Source organism: Poecilia reticulata, chromosome 23 (genome assembly GCF_904066995.2).
Source record: "Poecilia reticulata chromosome 23, P_reticulata-male-v2, whole genome shotgun sequence".
Classification (NCBI taxonomy): Eukaryota; Metazoa; Chordata; class Actinopteri; order Cyprinodontiformes; family Poeciliidae; genus Poecilia; species Poecilia reticulata.
In genome coordinates, this window is record NC_088852.1 from 18184075 (window position 1) to 18205114 (window position 21040).

Genomic DNA, 21040 nt, shown 5'->3' on the forward strand with positions numbered 1-21040 from the left:
AACACACACATCTTACTGTACTGCCTTTATCTCTGTGTTATTAGTACAAATATGTGATGAATTAGGGTTTGTTGGTGTTTATTCTACTAACAACAGTTTGCTACATTTGGTGCAGGCTGAGGGTGAGAAGCTCCAATTACTTCACCGAGACTCATCACCATAATATAAAAACCAGTTACAGTGGATGTTATCTCCTGCTAGTGCAGCATTGGTTGCATTTCTTAAATAATGGTCTATTATTTTTAACCACTGAGCCCTCACTTACAGATAACTGTGACAAAAACAGATAGTGTGGAGTTTTTAGTGATCAGTAGGGGGGGGGAGCATTTATGAAAAGCTTTATATCTAAACCTGGGGATTGTTTTCAACCAGAGTGTAAGTGTGCAAGTGTTCTGGATCAAAGGTCAGATGCAGGAAGTCCTGGATATCTCCTGAGTTTATAACAACGCTGACAGTCAAGGACAGGCCACATGGTTATGAGCCATGAGGCCTTCCTCTCACCCCACTCTAATGTTATCTACACATCCATGGGTGTAACTCCAGTTTTTAAGAACTTTACATAACTTCAGTTGTTCCTGAGCAAAAAGCCAAGCAAATTTTCTGCCATTTTCAAAAAACGCTGCTAGAGGCCACTTAGCAGCACTGAGACACAGTTCATTGTATTTCAGTGAACTGAGTTACTGAAATTAACTTTCAAATAATATTCTAATTTACTGAATATGAAAATGTACATGTTGGTGTTTTTTGCACAAGTTGTATTTGATGATTTATTTACTTATATTTCAAACATCCTTTCATGCTATTCAGCACTGCAGTCAATGTAAAAATACTAATGAATGTTCACAGAGTAAAAACTGTCTTGGATTTAGCTTTAAAATAAGATACTTCCATTTCTTCATGTTTCCAGTGGATTTCTTATAATTGCTCTGAAATGTGTAAATATTTAATTGGCCTATTATTTGTTATGAATTGTATTGGATTTTTGTTGGCATGATTTATTTTTTTAAGGGATTTTATTGACATGAATGTGAAACATTTAAAGTCCCTATTTTGTATTTATCCATTTAATTTCTTAGGGTTTTTTCCTCTTCATTTAACTTTTATAATAAAGTGGCCCTATCTTTATGACATTATCTTACCCATGATCTTAGCCTGGCTATGAAGGCATACTTTTATTTTGAGGTATGACTAAGTTAGGGTTTTTCCACATTGAAAAAAGTACTTCACAAAGCAGTTGTGGACCTCTTTATAAACTACTATAGACAGAGTTTCAGTTCTTTAGTTCCAACTCTGCACTGGAACCAACACAGAGAAAACCTACGGTTGGCAGAAGCTCATTATTCAGGATTGAAAAAATTAGATTATTGCAGATTTACCAAAAAGGTCAAAAATGGAATCTTCAGACCGTTTTTCTAATTTCTTACCTATTTATTTGTTACAAATTTGCATTTAGCATTTTATTTCCTTATATGTGCCAAATAAATGAGTTACTCTGAATTGTTGTTATTCTAATTGTCATTAACTTTTTTTTAATTTCCTTTAGAGAATTGTGAATAAAGTTATGCAAAAAAAACTTGCGTTGTCTTATCGTTTATTGGTTCTCTTTCTTTAGAGGCTCTGAAACCCGACATTACCCCTCACCTCTGCATCGCTGGCCTAGTTGAAGCTGAACCGGTTTAATCATAGGCTTTGGTCAGACTTTTGGTCTCTTAATTGGTTCGGCTCCCCACATGGGACATTCTTGCAGAACAGCCCCTCCCTAGTAGTCCCTCAGTGCGCAGGCGCACGGCTCTCGGCTGTCAGGGCAAGGCAAATTGACAGTATGGCGGCGGAGTGCAGCTGGAAGGATGCTACTGTCTCCCAGGATGTTTCTATCGCCGGCAGCACGTAAATGGACTATTGACGGCCCAGAAACCAGAGGATTCAGTGAGAACGGCCTGTCGCCCTGAGCTCTGAACATGGCCAGGCTCGCGGACTACTTTGTTGTGGTCGGTTACGATCTCGACAACCGAGGTTGGTGCTCCAGTTAGCCAGCCCTGTTAGCCTTAACGCCGTATTATTAGCTGTGAGTAAATAGAAGGCGGGTAAGGAGGCGGGGACCGGCCTGTACGCCATTTATAGCTGACCAATATTAGGCGCTGTCAGCAGCCTAAGCCGTCAAATTGAGGCCGGGGACTCGTAGGCCTCAGGGGGATTAGCTTACTTCAGTGCGACGCTGTCAAGTGTTGACACGCATTTCTGACGGGGGAAGACACTGAAATCACAGCTCTGCTGGAAGTCTTTGCCTTGAAACAGGCTTTATCGCTACTAAAACAGCCATTCTTTTTTCTGTAAACTTGGCAGTATCTTCATTTGCCAAGAGTTAACAATAACCTAGATGTAGAGTTGAATATAACTTGGTTCGCATTTATTCACCATTTTCCTGCTGTTTTTCTTTACAAGCATCACTTTGGGCACTTCACAAAACAGCAGGGCACTTTCAGAAAGAAACGCTCGAATCAAACTGTTGGGAGCTTTCAGTGCTGCTGCAGACGGCAAACCGCTACTGGAGTCAACCCCAGCACAAAAACTTGTCGGAGTTGCTTATTGTTTTCTTTGTATGTGTTTGTGTGGATTAACCTAGATGGCTTGGCCCCTCCCTGACCCCCCTCCCGCGCCGGAGCTCTGCTCCCTTGTGTTGTTGGGACGGGGCTTGGACCGTTATCTGAGCCCCCCTCCCTTCATTCAGTCTTAGCCTTGGCCTAGATCTTAGCAGTATAATGGACCGTTTAATCATGAAATATTCAACTCGCCCATCCCATGGAAGAATGCAACTTGTAACATGGTTAGAAGTTTCCATTGGAGTGGAGTTTTTCTTATGATTTATTAAGTGGCAGATTGTAACATGACAAGTCCCCCTGTGGCTAAAACCAGGCAGAGGGACTGGCTTTTATCGGTGATGCAACAGCAGCAGGCATCACTTTCTTGGTTGCATGAGGTGACGCATTGCCTCTTATGCTGTAGTTGTTACAGAAGGGGCTGAACACAGGATGTTCTAAGGTGGACACTGCAAGCGCTGCAGAAGCTTTCCTTCCTGTTCTACTCAGCTTGAAGGCAGTGCGGCGTAGAGCGAGCCTGTTAAAGGCATCTGGGAAGCATGCATTAAAAGACCCAGTGGTCTTAATGGAGAACAGCTTTCAGAGCCTGTAAAACACAACACTTACGCTTGATGATGATTGTTGGCATTGTGCTGCTGCTGCCTCAGTGTTTCAACTTGCTGCACTCGCTGTTAGGTTTCTAGATCACAGCATTATGTTGTGGTTCATCTGTAGTTGCAGAGAGTTTTGTGTGATGTGGAGATCAGACCGAACTGATCTGCTGTCAGTGTCAGACCTAATGTGGAGAAATGGTGCTTGGATCAGACATGAGGTGCAGTCCCCCAGCCTAGCCACCGACTCCAGCCTTGGGCCTGTGAGGCTGCATGGCATAATGTGGCTGATTTTGCTTTGGAAGTTTACAGCTGGTCATGAAATCAGTCACACTCACTTTAGATGTAGAATGTCCCTTCTACAGGTTGGAGTCATTTGTTTGCTGTTTTGTTCTAAAAGATTATCTACTCAAGATAAGTAAAATACATACCCAAACACAAGCCCCTCTAGTGACATCACAGTATAGAGTTTTTGTATTATGCTGATTTTTTTCTCTCAATTTTCATCTGTTTCCAGTCAAATTTCAAATTGTGTTTTGTATGACTGCAGCAGAACCCTGGAGCTTAATATGAGAACACAATGTAGATTTGAGAAAATTGTGTCAACAAAGAAAATACAGCTGCGCAATATATTCAACTTTATTGTTTTACAAGATCACAGTAATATCAATATTGTAAAAAAAAAACAACAAAAAAAACAGCTTGAGCTAATAAATATTAGTTGATTATTTAAGTGACATATTTAGTGACACCTGTGTAAATGCAGGGCTGCAAGTGTAACTGGTAGTAGGTCTGTCCCAATACGAGATAAACCAATTAATCACATGATAAATTAAAACAAGCTCAATAATTTCCATTTGTCTGATTTATTATTTTTGTTTTTCCCTCTCTTTATACAAAAATACTGCATGCCAAACATCTTCAGTCCAATGTATTATTCTCAAGTAGTTCTTTGTTTGAAGGACCATTTTGTTTAGAGACTTCATCATTCTTTTTATTTATTTCTGATGTTTTGATTACTAATTTTGGATATTTACAATGTCTTCCAGTTGCAGTGTTAAATGTTCATTATTCATAGCCTGGATTCCTGTTTTAGCATCTCTGAAGATGACGAGGATGTGAATATATATATATATATATATGGTAAGTTTTTACCGTATATATACGTCAGCCATTGACCTGTCAGCCGTTGACAGGTCAATGGCTGACAGGTGCCATTGACCTGTCAGCTTTCCAAAATAGTATTTTGGTTGGGAAAGCTTCTCAAATATGACATGTATTGTTCAGACTGATAACCTTGTTTCTTAGCTTAAATGAAGGATCTCCATCAGGTACTTTTACCACGAATCTGAAAATCTGTTGCTCTTTTAGACATGTTCTGCCTCTTCTATATATATATATATATATATATATATATATATATATATATATATATATATATTAGACTCATTCTGAGGCCTACCATGTAATTCTCACTCTTGCAGATATAAATACAATTGAAGCCGTGAGGGCAGATTGTATCTGTAGAGCTGACGTTGGCTGCGGTTTATTCAGCGTTGCCTCAACAACACCAGGACAAAAAGCAGAGGAAAAAGGCCTGATCAGATGATCAGAATATGTTTGGATCTGTTGATACTTAAATGTACATTTATGTAAAGGTAAATCAGGTCTATATTATGTTTGTTCATGATGGAACAGATGAAACAGGCTGGTATTTTATTAGTGAAAGCATGCTCCCAAAATATTAACCAGGATTTTAAAAATGGACTTCACACACACTTTGACTTACCTTTTGGTATTTTGGTTGAGAAATATGACATGTATTGTTCAGACTGATAACCTTGTTTCTTAACTTAATGAAGGATCTCCACCAGGTACTTTTACCACGAATCTGAAAATCTGTTGCTCTTTTTTAGACATGTTCTGCCTCTTCTGGTTATTAAAGTTAAGTCTCCATTAAGCCAATCGGTGACTGGTGGTCTTCCATCAGGTGTTTTTCCTTGCACTACAGTGTGCCATTGACCTGTCAGCTGCTTTTTGAGGCTGGTGGATAAAAAACTTACCGTATGTTTTTGCATTTATCTCTTATTCTTGTGGTGCTTTTCACTTTGAAGGTATAGACAGGAAATGGCTGGAGAGAAAAGAGTGAGGGCTTTCAGCAAAGTTCTGAAGGTCTGGATCTGTACCCTGGACCTTTCCATAGAGAACTACAGCCCATGTTTATGGGAGCTGTGTCTGTTGTTCAGCCACCAGCCACCCCTCTGCCATTTTTTTTACTTGAAATACTGACACACACAAGGCTGCACTGTTTTGGGAAAACATTGAATATTCAGCAACTTTATTGAATGTCTCATTTGAGGATGTGCAACATACTGCAAATATGCTGCCATGACTTGATTTGTGTGAAAAGTGAATATAGTAAGACTGTATGCAAGATTTGTTGACTATTATATTCCCATTGATATTATAGTTGATCATGTATTGATTTTGTTAGTTTGACTTCCTGATACAGATGACAGCAGCCACAGTGTGAAGTCACAGAGAAACATGGAAACATTGAAATGAGGAGAAACAAAGATGTCACCATCCCAATATTCAGCAATAATAGTGCTGATAATACAACATGGCTTTCTAATATTGTACTGCTAGAATGTTAGCAGCCTATGCAGATACTGTAAAGATAAAGAAGCACTGTGTGAATCACCTCCCAGTGTTGCATGCAGATCCAGCTTCTTAATGGCTTTCAAAATATTTTGTAACATTCTAAAGATTAGCACCACTAAATATTCAAGGTTTTTTTTATTGCCATACCACTTGGCTAGCTTGTGGTCTTAAATTTGGACTTGGGTCCCAGATCAAGAAATCCACCACATGGAAAAATAAACAAAAATATTTATTTTTCCATGGAAAAATAAATTACTTTATTGTTCATTTGTTTTAGTGATATATATTTAATTAATTTTATTGACATATAGAACATGAACGTGTAGTATAAATAAAATCAGCTAATGTAATATTGTAATGAGACTGAATTAGAAATATACTGCTCAAAAAAATAAAGGGAACACTTCAGTGTTCACTTAAATGTTAAAGTGTTCCCTTTATTTTTTTGAGCAGTGTATATTCTGTAGTCTTAGTGACAGATTTGACCTAAACATGGATTTCTGGTTGACTTTGAGCTCTGACATGTTGATTCATGTTGTCACCGACTTAGATTTGTTTTCAACTAAACAATATTCTACTTAAAGGGGAAGAAATTTGCTAATTTCTTCTTAAATTCATAAAAATATGCTTTTGATTTAAGTGCATAGTTAATAAATGGTGGTGCAAAAAAATCCTCTAACAGCCAGTAATCTCTGCATTCAGTGCTGTGGCAGGGAGAATCCTTCCGTTAATGCTGCTTTAAAAGTGAACAAAGTGCCTGAAGCTAAAATTACCAATTGGTAGTTTGCCAAGATTTGTTGTTTGAGTAGAACACAGGTGTTCTTAAATTCTGTCATTTTATACTTTGACTCATAGATTGCAGTGTAAGACTGATGTTTAAAGATAAATGATTAGAGCTTCTGTACATGTGCTGTGTTTTAGCAGAGGAGGAAAGGAAAAGAGAAAAAACACACATTATTTTGTACGGACAATATCTTTGTTTGTTTTTGTAATATTTGATATTTTGAGGTGTGTTCTTCCTAAAATCACTAGAAGGTTGTTTTTTTTTTCCCAGCCATTGTTTTCACCACAGGTCACTTCTAAATGAACAGGTAGAAATAAGATGAACACAAAATGAGGGGTTTCTTCTAGAAGATTTAGACATAAAAGGTAAAATTTTAACACTAATCACTTGTTTAGTGACTTCAGAGGTGCAGCCATAACGGTGCATGATGCTGCCACCACATGGAGATGCCAGCGGTCTTCTTGGTGACCCCACACTCTCCGCTTCACTCCCTGTTTATAACAGAGACACTCCAGGGTTATAATACACCAAAGGTTCTCATGAGTGGCCAAAGATAAGAACACTGTTCCTGATCATACTTTGAGTTGAATGATGAAAACACTCATTGATAATGTAAATGAAAAGTAATACCTGCATTCCTGACACAGTGAGATGTTTAGAATTGTTGTCATTTTTAAAAATTCTCATTTGTTAAAAATAACAAATAATTGTTTAGTAGTAAAATGTGCCAGAACATTGTTTACCCAGATTTGTATGTAGGAACAATAACAAATCTAGTAAATCTTCAGGTATCGATCTGTAGCTGTCACATCTGCATGCATCACCCCACCAATCTGCTGCTGACTCCGTTTTTAGCTCAGAGAAAACTCACAAATCCATGTTACACAGCTGATGCAGGGAAGCATGTATGCAGGCCTAAATAATCAGTCATGTTACCCTGAAAATGAACGATGGGAGTGACACTGAGCTGCAGTAGAAGGAAAAACGAACAGGTTTGCATTTGATTCTTTCAGTCTAATTAAATGAAACACAAAGAAGTAATAGTGAACTCAGATCCCAGGGAAAATGAAGTTTACAGCAAAACGCTTTCTGGTATAATAACCAGAACTACAACCGACACAACCTCCCTCTCTGGACCACCAGGTATCCAGGGTAACGTCATCTGTCCAGACAGCAGCACCAACATCCTCCTCATGGCTCCTGTCGTTTCAGAAATAGCTCCTGCTGGTATCCTGGCTCTACTTCTCCTCTAGGCTCCAGTTTTCGTAGAAAGCTCTTGTGTCTGTGTGTACAGCCCACACTGTTCAGAGACCTGAAGCCATTTCCCTGTCGGATACATGTTCACTTTCTTCATATCTTATTCTTAGGTCAAAAAAAATTCACAAACTAGTAAAAGTAGTTTGTAGCGGTGAGATAAAGTCTGGCAGAAAGCGGCTTTAATAGGGAGCTGACCTTGATTCTAAGAATACGAGGAATTTTGTCTGTCCAGTTGAGTTTCCGCTTGTGCCTCAATATTTCAGCCATCCTGTCCCAGTCATTGTGTGTGACTGTGGTTGCTGATTGTCATCCAGTGGAATGTTTTACAAGTGTAGGCGCTGACAGCTTCACAGCTGACGTCATCGCCGCTCCGCTGCTGCACGAAGGCACAGCTACTAACAGGAACACAACTTCCTCTGCTCATTTTTTCATTTCATTAGACTAATGTTCCTGTCTGATAATGATAATTGGCATAGCTAACAGCTAGGCATGAGACTGTGTGACATTTTCCTGTATAAGCCTATTCCACAGTTTCAAAAGACAAAAATGTGAACACGTTTATTTCTTAACTTAAAAGAAAGAAGCAATCATTTTATTCCTACTGTTTTTAAAATTATTAAACATATTGATTGCTATTAAGTATTGCTTATTAAACCTGTCAGGGGCCTTTTCCTTTCTACCGTCACTGTTTGCATGCTCAGCATGAGGGATTGATGCAAATTTGGCGACACTCGCAGTGCACCTGCTACCTTTCAGGATGAAGTGAATGCTACCAGGGAGAGACATGGTTTGATAACTAGCATTAACTTGGAATGAGCTTTGTTGACTTTTAATGTTATTGTATAATTAAATTGTATTTACTTTTTTAAAAATACTTCTCTTTGAAAAGTGATTTGAGACATTTTTTGTTGTGAGTTGGAGCTGAATTGAAAACTGTATTGATTAGAATTAAAAAATTTATATTGCAGGTTTTTAAGTAAAAATAGTAGGTTTGGATAACAATTTTGTCTTTTGGTCATTAATAAGTCGTAGTATATGTTCCTAAACAAGGGGTGGGCATTTATCAAATAGTTTATCATTTATTGTGATAAATTTCTCATAAAAATTTTTGATTTATTGTTGTCACAAGAATTCCAAATGATGAGGTTTAAGAAAAAAAACTAAACTGCGTATTGTTGGGATTGTTAGTTTTAGTATTTTTCATTTACATTATGGTACAATAGTTATTTGGTGATGCAAATCACATTTATCTATGTGACAAGAAGTCATAAATATATTTTTTTAAGGTTTTGATTTCTCTAGTGACCTTTATTTGAAAGTAGTTCGACAGGAAAGAGGGTAATGAGAGAAGGGATGCATGCAGCAAATGTCGCCCGGCCGGGAATCGAACCTGCGACTACCTCCACATTTGGAGACCAAGGCCTCCAAACGTGGGTCGTGCTCTGCCCCTGCGCCACCACAGCACCCCATAAATATTTTTTCTTGTCACTTTTATTGCTATCACAATAGTACCACCGTATACCATAAACTAATTTTGATTAAACCCAGAGAAGTGCAACATAGTATAACCTGCTGGTTGGTCGACTAAAAAATTATGGAAGCTTCTGCTTTTGTTGCATTCATTGAATACAAAAAAAATTACATTTATTAATTACTTTAATATAGAAACATAATTAAGCAAAAAAAAAAAAAAAAAAAAACTGACTGCTTTGTCAGTTTTTTTTTTAACTGACAGAGCATTTCCCAGTTTGCAGCAGTATCCTTGCCTCAGCCAGCTGACCAACATGTGCAGCAGCAGGTGTGGGAGGGGCAATGCTGTGTTACTGTCAGCTGTAGGAAACTCTGTTGTGTCAATGCTTGATAAAGACTTTAAGATAAGGGAGTGGTAATTGGGAACATTTTAGTGGTTTGTAGCTGTTTGAAACCTTGGTAAACCTCAAACCAGTAACCTGTTCATGCCTGCTATGAGAAGCTGAGCTGTCGCCTGGGGGTCAGAGCCTCTTTGCATTCGTTTCGTGCCATTAAAGCGTCGTGTTGCTGCTGACATTGTGTTCAGCCAAGGTACAAATATCTCAGCGGTGGATTTTGGAGCCGTCATTGCTGCCTGTGGGTGGAGGAGAGTCCAAAGTTGCCAGGGTGTTGTCCTCCTGCAAAAGTCTCTTGAGAAACTCTACAGCATGCCTGTGTGTTTTGACAGTGATTCGTCCTTTGTTGAGCACCCAGTAGCCAATTGGATTTATGGTCTGAGGCCGAAACAGGAAGCTGAGGAGAGGACTCCAGGGAGACTTGTGTTTAAAAGCGAGAATCCAGATTGTCCCCCTGTGCTTGCGTGGAAAGCAGAAAAACTGAGTGTTTGGTTTGTGTTGGTGTGTGTGAGGCGCTGTCTGCAGCAGCACTGAGCCACACACACACAGACAGACGCACAGACCACACCTCTATCTGTGAGCTGTGCTCTGAGGATGATGGTCACTGCAGTTTGATCTTGACAGTGGTTGATCTCTTGTTACATGAAACCCATCAGGATGCTGCACTCTGATTGTGTTTAGAGTGCAATCTGTTCACACACACATCCAAACCCAGAGCTCCAGAAATTTTGAGTAAAATAACAATTATTCTTAGATAGTGGTGTGTCTTAGGCTTTTCTCTGTAAGGGAAATGTGTCTCTTTCTGACAATGAGATGCATCAGTCAATGTGCCTGGCATTGAAATAGGCCAATTTTGCCTCATCAGATCCAACACTTAAAATCTGATTATCAAATGCGTCAAACTAAGAACTAACATTTTTGCACTTTACCCACATAACCAAAATTTTACCCAGGAACCTTGCAAAGCCCATTGGTCGGGCCACCGTGTTTTTGTATTAAAAGATGTTGACAGGAAATGTAAAATATTACTAAGTAGTTATGTTTGTGGAAGACATTGTTGACAATGCTTAAACACACAACTAGAGTCTTAAAAACAACAAACAAAAAATACAATAAAATACATATCAGTTATTTGCACTTCCCAATGAAGTCATCAGTCATTGGATCTTAAAACACTTTGTAATGCTGATCACATTTAGAGCCCAAGACATAATTGAACTAAGCAGCTGCTTAAGGCCCCCAGGATTTCAGGGGCCCAATAAATGATAACATTTTAACACAAACCGCAGGTATAGAAATGTAACATATGTTATTGAGAATATCAATGCTGTTAAATTTGATTTAATGGTTTCAGCATAGATAAATTAAAAGGCTTTGAATTGTTTACAATTTCAGTTTATGATTTTAAGGAGTTGTCAAGTTTACTTTGTAAAAAAAAGTGCAAATAATGTTAATAGTTAGATAGTTTTGTTACCGTAGATACTTAGCAAATTAAAATGATCAGTGATTGCATTTAAGCTCTAGAAAACAACTAGACTCCCTCTTCCAGATCCCATTAAATCTACACTGAAATGCTGTTAGGGATCCTGATGTTCCTAGCAGGAAGAGGGGCCCCTACTTCAAATTCTGCTCAAGGCTTCATAAAACATTGGGCCGGCCCTGCTTGATGAGCTAGAGTTGCTATATTCAGCATTGAGAGACAAACTTAACTGGCACCACTAAGGCCCACCAGGCTTATGGTGCACTGGAGGAAACCCTACATAACCTACAGTATAAGCCCTGACAGCCTTCTTTAAGTTGAACAAAAATCCCAGAAGATGGGAACATGTGAAAATGGATAATAAGTTCAGTACGCTTGATGTAGCGAAGACAACCAAATCGATTTATACATAAATGGAATCAGTTCAATCCAACATGCACATTCTTGGCTTAAAACAGATCAATCAAGCATAGTTTCTTCCATTAGTGTGTTCAAGTAATTTTCTATGTGAGCCAGTCCAGCCAATTGCATTGAGTCATTGACTTTGCAGCGGTCTTTACCAACATGCATGTGGTGATGGTAGAAAGCAATGACCCTCCAGCTGAACCCGACTCAGTGACAGCAGCTAGTTGGCTGCAGTCTGAGAGTATGGAGCAGAGACACAAAAGGAACACACAGAAGCTTTTTTAAAGGTTTTGTATGTAAGAAGAAGAGTTTCTCTATATAGATGTAGATATAGATCAGTCTGATTTGATGACTCTGAAAGCAGACTTTGGAAAAAAATGAATCTTGACATCAATCAGCCTTGCAGTTATTTCTCAAGCTGTCCCACTAACTGATTGCTCTGCCAGGCCTGCAGCATTTACAAAGCTTCCTATATGATGAACATTGTATCTAGAATGCTGCCACAAGTTTTGCTCTTGTTGCTTTATTTTGTACTTTGGTTCTAAAAGATGAAATCATAGGAAGTTGCAGATAAATATCCTCCAGATTAATAGAGGAAATGGAAAGCTCTTTGCCTGAAGCCATGGCCACTGGGGTAATGGTGTGTGTACATGTGTGTGTGCTGAAAGTGGCCAGCTACTTCCTCCTCCTCTTCAGAGCAGGGCTGCAGCTATTCAGGCCCTCCAGAAATAATTCTCACAGTGAAGCTTTGATGGGGACAGAGTGGTGCTGGGCCACAGCCATGGTTGTGCTGCACAGATGTCGGCTGGCAGGAGCTCTGCTCAGATGGGCTGCCTGCTTGGGCATTGCTGGCAGCTTGACACGCACTCTTGAGTATTTACTGCTTTACCTTGGTAACCTTTATTTACCTCACACACAGACTAGGAAATGCAGCCATTTTCCTCTTTCATTTCCTCTAATAGGAAAACTTGTTCCCATTTGATTTTTGAGATTAGTACTCAGCAAAAAGCCCAGTGTTAATTTAACTCTGAAGAGTGTGGACTATATAAACACTGAAAGAGTGTTGATATCAACTCTGTAGGAGTTACATCAACTCCTACAGAGTTGATTTAACAACACTGGGAATTATGTTGTTAACTCTCACAGAGTTGATATTAACACTTTTTCAGTGTTTATATAGTCCACACTCTTCAGAGTTAAATTAACACTGGGCTTTTTGCTGTGTAGAAAAACTATTTCTAAAGAAGCGAAAAAGGGAATTAAAATAATTGTCATTTTTAACGATGCAGCTTTAATCTTAGGTTGACCAGCCGTGTACTGTAGTGTGTGTTGTAACGAGGGAGATGAAGCCCGCAGCGCTGCCCTCACACCCTCATTCCTTTACACACACGCAGAGGAGAAGGGCGTCTGTTGGCTGCAGGATGGACACACACACTGAGTCCTTCACACAACATCTGCATTTATACCAAGATCAGGCTGCCTGTTCACTGAATCAGTTCATTTCCCTGGTTCTTATTCTGGAGTAAAAGGAGCTTCAATGCCAGGCCTGTCACTATTATGAACTTTGCTGGATGATAAATTGTCCCAGAAATGATTGTGATGAAGTATAATATTATTGTTTTGAGACCATTTTCATAGAACCTCATGTGACTCCAGAGGGACATGCCTCATTAATAATTATCATATAACTGATTAATTATATGCAAGTACATACTCTCAAAGATCAATAAACTTCCATTTCTAAAGAACAATTGACACCAGAACTGGAAGACATTTTAAATATGCAAAATAAAAAACAACAAAACAAATCAAACACTAAATAAAAATAAACTGGATTATGAAGTCTTTGGCAGCAACATTGCTCTTCATTGGGCTCAGACAGATAAGGCAAAACTGCCATTTAGGACTTTTGTGATTATGGAGCTCATTTTAATTAATCATGCGATTTATGCTTATTGCAACAGGCTTATGAAACACAAGCACTCCGCCCGTTTCAGTTTTATTTGTAAAAACATTTGAAGTCCTTTTTTTCTCCTTTGCAATTACAAAATCTTCCTTGTGCTGCTGCTTTTGTTCTGGTGTTTGTGGTTGTTGGCTAAGAGAAAATGAAATGGTTCAAAAGTGTGAATGTGAATACTTTTGCAAAACACTTGTGTGCAAATTTATTCTGCGCTGTAGGTATAACAGAAAGCTTCAGAATAAGAGTAAAATTCTATTTTGATTAACTTTTGATTAGCTTGAGAGGATATTTTTAAAAAAACACTTAAGTTTATATATTTGTAGGTAATGAACCACTTTGGAAGATGAGCCTGAATCAGAACATCACACTTCAACTTTCCAACACCAACACCTTCATCATGATAAACTTCACCAAAGCCAAACATTTGAAGGTTAGATTAAAATCAACAAGTGTTGACCGGTGGTGATTTTTAAAGATTAAGAAGGATTTAAATATGGCAGCAGCTAGAAGAACACACTCTTTACTGAGCTTTGATAGTGATGGTGGAATTCAGGGAATTTAGCTGCTCTCCTCCCAGGACAAAGGCTTATCAGTGGGTCTCACACTCAGCGTGGTGGAGCTCAAAGGAAGCAATCATTCAGATCCAGAGGGTGATTCCAGCACCTCAGGACAACTTTTCATGTCTTCATTTGTTAGGAGGAGAGATTCATAAGCTGATGCTTAAATCTGTTAAGTGAAAAACAGATGCACATCTTAATGGTAGATAAATATTGCAACAGTTTTTTTGTTAACTATTATGACTGCTAATCCGTAGAGTCCTAAATTCATCTATCTGAAATTAAAGCCCTGGTATATCTTAAATTTAGAAAATGGATATAAGTTAGCCTTGAATGCATTACATTTTGTCGTGGCAGAATTATTTTTTGTCATATGTATTTTTTCTTTTCTCCCTGCTGGACTTTTCTGTCAGGTATAAGCTTTAGTAATGCAGAGACATCTTCATTGCATTCTGTAACTTGAGGCAGTTGAGGCCACCACTGACTGACTAATACATAATAGCTAGTTACTTTTTTTTTCATCTGTTATGGGTAAGTTCAAATCTGTGGCTGGTTGGCAGTATGTTCGTTTTCGCCACTGACCCCCTTCTGTTGCTAACCCACTGGAGGCCAGGCACATTCTGTGCAAAAAAAACAACTTAAGTACAACACTATGGGGGTTAAGGCTGTCGGGAGCCGTAGTATGAGAAACGCAAAGCTGCTGCCAAGAGCCACAAATGTTGCAGTCTTAAATTTGACTTGCTGAAACCTGCAGATATCCTGAGTATTTCTATTTGTTTGTTCAGTCGTTTCCCATTCAGCCGTTTCTGTGGAACCCATAGTAGTTTTGTATATTTACAATTTTAGTACGTTAGCTGAATGTGAGAGGATGCAGAGGTACTGAGACTGTTCAAGCATATTTATATAAATTTGGAGGATGCAAGGTTGTTCACAAATATGTAGGCAGGAAGAAGTATGTATTTCTATTGTATCTTGATTTTTAAATTGTATGTTATTTAGGCTCATATATGTCCTACCAGGACTGGAGTTGTGAACTATCTGTAGCTATGTACTGTTGCTTGTTTTGGTGTATGTTTGTGTGCATTGTCCCTGTCAGATAAACTAAAAAATTAAATTGAAATGCATATTTGCATAAGAAATAAGGTTATCAAAGCACCGAAGGCCGTGTGACTTTGATTTTGCGTGTAAGTTTGTGTATCAGAGAAGTAGAGTGTGCCTCCTTTAACCTGATGTGTAGCCTGTGGCTGCTTTCATATGCAGGTGCATATGCACTGCCTTATGCCATGTTTCCTGCTCGTCTCCCTTCCCCCATTTCTGTTAATATACGAGACAATGTGGTTTGTTGCTGGTTATTCGGGTAACGATACATTTTCTGTGTATGTATGTTTTTAATTAGTTTGTTTTAACTTTTAAAGGACAGAGTTCAATTTTAGCTTTCAGGTTTGGAAATGTTTGGTTCAGAGAATAGCTGGATGGGCCCAGTAGAGTCAAAGATGCCACTGAATGCTTTATGCAGGGTTTATGGTTCCCAGTATTTTGAGCTAGTTCACAAATGTTGACATGCTGATAGACGGATGGGCAGAGGTGGCGGTGGAGGAGTCCCAGAAGGACGATGACAAGCAGATTAAGGTCATGTATCAATGGAACGGCATCCTGTGGCAAAGACCAAGACAAATTTGTTTGTTCCAGATGGTATCAACAGTGGGTGGTGGCAACTAGGTGAAGAGTACAAAGGCATGTGTTACTTTTCTGTAGTCAAGCATGGTGGTGAATGTGTCATGTTTGGGGCTGATTGAGTGCTTTCATCTCTAAGTCTACCATCATATTAGATATAGAGCAGCTTTAGGATGCCAGAGTCGATGTTTGTGTGTAACCATCACAAAGCTCTGAGCTCAGTTTCATAGAAATGTTGTGTCAGAGCTGAAGGTTCAGTCAGAAGAAATAGACCAGACTTCCAGCAAACTGTTGTGAGAAGCTTGTGGCAAACAGAAATAATTTAGCTAATTCTAGCTGATCTAAAAAGTGAAAAATCTAGTCTAATTTAATATCAGGAAGTGAGGGAGGAAATGGTTATGTGTTGCCAAGGGGCTGCAGATGCGAATTAGCTTATGCTATAATCTGGTACAGTGCATCAGATGGTGACATTTATCTTTTGTCCTGTTCTAAATCAAGTTTATTTGTTATTATTACACACGGTATATGTAAATGGTCATTGATGAATGTGGGTGGCCTGTTAGATTTAGAATAAAAAGCAGATAGAATGTATTACATGGGCTTTCATAGGTCTGCCTTTTGTTTATTAGTTTTTGGCTCAGACAACATCTTACTGTGAAACTTTAAGGCCTTTCCTACTTTAAAGAAGTTTGAAAAGCTAAATTGTGTCCAGTCAGGCAGTGCTGGCCATTTTCTCTCTTTTCATTTTGTTTCTGGCTCTGCATGGTAGAGTATTAAGGGGGAGGGGGGCAGCAGCAGCTTTGGAGGAAGGATGTGAGTTTGCTGAAGAACTTTTGCTGAAAGAAAATGCCCCTCCAACACCCACCCTCCTTTCACCATTGTGTCCAAGGCTATGGAGCTAGCCAGATGGAGCTGATTCCTAAATGGTAGATTAGCTTGAAGAGTTGGGTTTGAACATGAACTAATTAATTAAAAATGGTGTTTATGAAGATCTAATCGGTTTCAATTCAGCTTGTAATGCTCTATTATTGGTATTAATAATTCTGTAATAAAGGTATTATGTCACCCATCTTCCTTTCTGCTGAATTAACCTTGCCTCAGTTCATCCTTAATACTTCATTTGTAGTTTTCTGCAGTATCAAACGTTTGACATTTTCCACTGTCTAAACTGAGCTGTTTTGTCCCAACTGCTATGGTTGCTGTGGAAACGCCATGATGTCGTGTCATTGTGGTTCAAAAGCCTATGAACGAGAAGCTGCGGTCTGGTTTAGCAAAAGAGCATGATACACAGAGATAAAGTGACTGTGGTGCATGCTTCCTTCACCTTTATGCACAGTGGTCACATGACATCCAGAGTCACTATCAGAGCAGGCTAACCTCAGGCCTTTATTTGGCCCTTAGGAAGACACACTAGTTAATTTGCTCCAACAATCTGTAATTGCTACTATTTCATAATTTGATTCATAAAAATAAGATAACACTTAGTGAAATGTTCTTATACTTTATGGTAGTGAATCTTTGGTTCAGCCCTGTAGTTATATTATTTGACCATTTATAAATGCTTTTCTTTACTATGCTTCCATTTGTCCGTCAATTTGCTTTTGATGCAAATCATTTTTTAGAACTGAAGAACAAAGAGGATCATTTTATTCTATGCTACTTTTGTTTCAAAACTGACATTGATCAGTAAGTGAAGTAGACTTTACATATTATGAGATTTTATGGTATTACTGTGATTATGTTAGAACTATTTATTACTACTTTCTTTAGTGGTACGGCTGCGACTGCAATCACAGCAACAAACACAAATACTTCTTAAGAAGCAAATTGTAATACTTATTTATCATACCAGTCACATTTTTGTCAAGTTTATTTAGAATGCAGTCTAATTGTTAAATAGACTGCTTTTAATCATATTTTCAAAATGTATTGATATTTATTAAACCCCTCATTGAATAAACAGTGTATAAAATAGTAAACTTAACAATCCCAACAATACAGACAGGTGTGGTGATTAAACGTTGATCATTGAAATGTATCGTGACAACGATTAATCAAAATTCTCGTGACAAATTTATCACAATAAATTAATTGATGAATTAATATGGATTTTTCCAGTGTAAACAATAATTTAGTCCAAATAGATGTATAATTTTGTTTTCACATAATTTTGTTGAATATTTTCTTTAATGATTAACAGCAGCAGTAGGGTAGCTAATAGCTTCAGTAGTTGCCGACTGATTATCATTTCAAAGTGATGCAAAGAAAGAAAAGGTTTTACTCTAGCTAATTATCTCAGATATAAAAAAGCTGGATTTGACAACTGAGCTAAGCTTTGTGTCCAGTGTAAGGCTGAACTTCAGCCTTACACCAACGGATTCAGTGAGGACAGGTCACCATGAGGTTTTGAAATATTGCTAGGCCCAAACAGCACAACTATGGCTTTTTGTCATTATTTATCGGTTTATTCATACCAAAACATATCAGAGTGTTGCAGGGTTAGAGTGGAGTTCTGCGTGATTGAACTGGGAATCGGATCTCGATGGCACACAAACGGACAGAAAAGCACCGTTGGACAGTCTGGGAGGCTAATTGTTAAATGGATAGCTTTAGCTTATGTCGTCTAGGAGGCTGTTAATACAGGAGCTACTCTGACCTTATAGTTGTTCTCAAAAATTAGTGTCAGCTTGTTACATTAGCGCAGGCATTTCCTTTTCTCCTGTCTGTCTTCCTCACAGGCTGTCTGCTCTCTGCTGTGTTTTCCCTGTCGGCTAAAGAGAGTCACGGTCGCATACGTTTAATCCTGGATGTACTGGACAGGTTAAATGTTAACATTTCTTGAAAAGAGGGGTGGCGCTGAGTGTCTTTGTTGCTGCTGGAAGAAATGTGACAATTCCAGCAAATATGAATAGGTCTGTTTATAAAAATTTTGACATGAATTAGTGTTTTGAATAAATATTTTTTCTAGTATTGATTGCATACTAGCAATGGTGGATATATTATCGCTGGGTTGTCGATTCAAGCACTCGTCTGTCTCCGTCGTCGTGGTAACACTCTTGACCCACCCTGCCCAGGTGCTACCAGACCCTGGTCAGAGGGTCTGGTAGCACCGCTGCATGGTAGAAACAGGGCAGCTGTGGCTACTATCCAGCAGCTCAACTAAGTCAGGAGTATATCTAACAAAGAACTTAGAGAAAGTGGTAAAAATCAACTCGGTTTAGGGTTCAAGGACTTTTAACAAGTAACTTTGGTCAGATCTGTACAAGATGTTTGTTGTAGATTTCAGACTGAATATTGAAACTTGTCGGAATGCAGTCATTGTGTTTGCTGCTGTTATGCAACTCCTCAGCCTCGTAACTGCATGTTATATCCATGCAAGGACACTCGACTCTTTTCACATTCCTCTCACATTACACAAACTGTCAGTGAGTGCTGACTCTGAAACACTAATCGCTTATCATGATCAGCTCTACACACAGTCAGGTGCTGTTTGAAAACCTGCAGCTATCTCTGTGGGATACGTGTGGTGCTGATAATAAATCAGAAGGTGAAAAATGTCTTAACTTGTATCTTTCTCTGTCTTTACATCCTTGTCAGTTGTTCTGCTGCTCCTTGTTTCAACATGCCCCTCACCAAACAAGCTGGGGCCAAATTCACCCATCAGCAGCATTAACGTTTACAAATTCACATTCAAAAATACTTTATTGGTCCTAAAGGGAATTAAAAGCTGTGTAACTAATATTATTCAATTAGTTCTTGAAAGAATTGTAGAGGTTGATGATTGTGGACAGGAAAGATCTCCTGCAGTGGTCTGTGCTACAGCGAATCTGAAGAAGCCTCTGACTGTAGAGGCTATTGTTGTCATGAAGAGGATGCTCAGGGTTGTTCATGATTTTCTAGATTTTCTGAAGATTTCTTCTTTTCACCATCATCTCCAGATCCTCCAGATCAGGTTTTGAGTTTGGGTCACTGGCTAGCAAAAAACAACTCATTGGAGGGCTTTGTGGAGTTCTTTAGAGTATCAGACCCTGAGTCTACAGTGAGGAACATGCTGATGGCGTTTGTTGGGGTCGCTGGTATTGGGGCAACATTAGCCTTTCTCATCAGGTGAATTTGTTGGACTTTGAGACCTTAATGGACTCTCCCGTCACCAATTTCTGTTTTGGACTCTGAAATGGAAGTTAAACTTTGTGAATGTCATGTTTGTTTTTTCAAGCTGGTTTTGTAAAACGTATGAATAAAATCACTGTTAAGAGAACACAAACATGAAACCTATCTTAAGTTTGCTACTTTGTGTATGAATAAATTTGCCTCTCTTTGAACCCTGGTGTGTTCAGGACTGCTGTCTCATGTGTTTCTTTTAAATGCAGCTTTGTTCCAGCTAATGATTATGTTATAGATTGAGGGAGGTAACTTTAGAAGTCCTAAATGCAGAAAAGGTCCAGTCTTTAGAGCCTGATTAATTGATCAGTTCCAGTCAGATCAGAGCCTTACTGCTAATCAATGATTTGAAACCACATATTTATATAGAATGTGTGCACAGGTAATTTATGCATTTTTTCCAGATTGATACTAATTCTGGCAGGATTTGAGCCTGTCATTTATTGCTTATTTGTGTAGTGAGGAGGGGTCTAAGGAGACCAAGGCCTGATTTCATGGTGTGCATGTTTACTTGGTAGCTTCATTCCTCTGGCAAAATAGATAAAGAAATATTTAACTGAAGAAACGGCTTCAAACTGACAGCCAAAGAGTTGAGAAGAATCAGCCATGAACCTCCTGGGAAGTCATTCTCCTCCAGTGCTGCCATGTTTCAGGACCGCCTCAATGTTCAGGGCTCAGAAACCCAACCATCACTGATCTTTTTTTTTTTTTTTTTTTTTTTTTTTTTTTTTTTTTTAGATTTTATGGGCTGATGCGATGAGAGAAATTGTTGACGGACCAGTTGGACCTGTTTCTGAATCAGTAATCTGGAAAGAGCTCCAGGAGTTGTTTCATATGATAATAACCTTTGATTGGAGCTAACTGTCTACATGGCCTCTTTAGAGAACTGGATCTGAGGGCTGCAGCAATTTCCACAGCAACAGCACACAAACCACTGAAATGTGTAGCTTTTAGCAGCAAACGGTTAAAACGTGTTTCCTTCTGTACTTATAGATTAAATAATTTGGGGGGAAAAATTGCATTAATAATCATACATTTTTGATGAG

General features: G+C 38.7%; 1 protein-coding gene across 5 annotated transcripts in view; it reads left to right on the top strand.

The window, feature by feature from the left end:
- Positions 1–1777: 1777 nt before the first annotated feature.
- The window catches only part of sbf1 (SET binding factor 1), a 62963-nt gene continuing 43700 nt past the window's right edge, over positions 1778–21040 (top strand). For all 5 annotated transcript variants that reach the window (XM_008401530.3, XM_008401532.3, XM_008401531.3 and 2 more), the window contains exon 1: positions 1778–2013. In XM_008401530.3, coding sequence (XP_008399752.1) covers positions 1959–2013 — 55 coding nt within the window. In that variant the 5' untranslated portion in view covers positions 1778–1958. The remainder of the gene's footprint in view (positions 2014–21040) is intronic.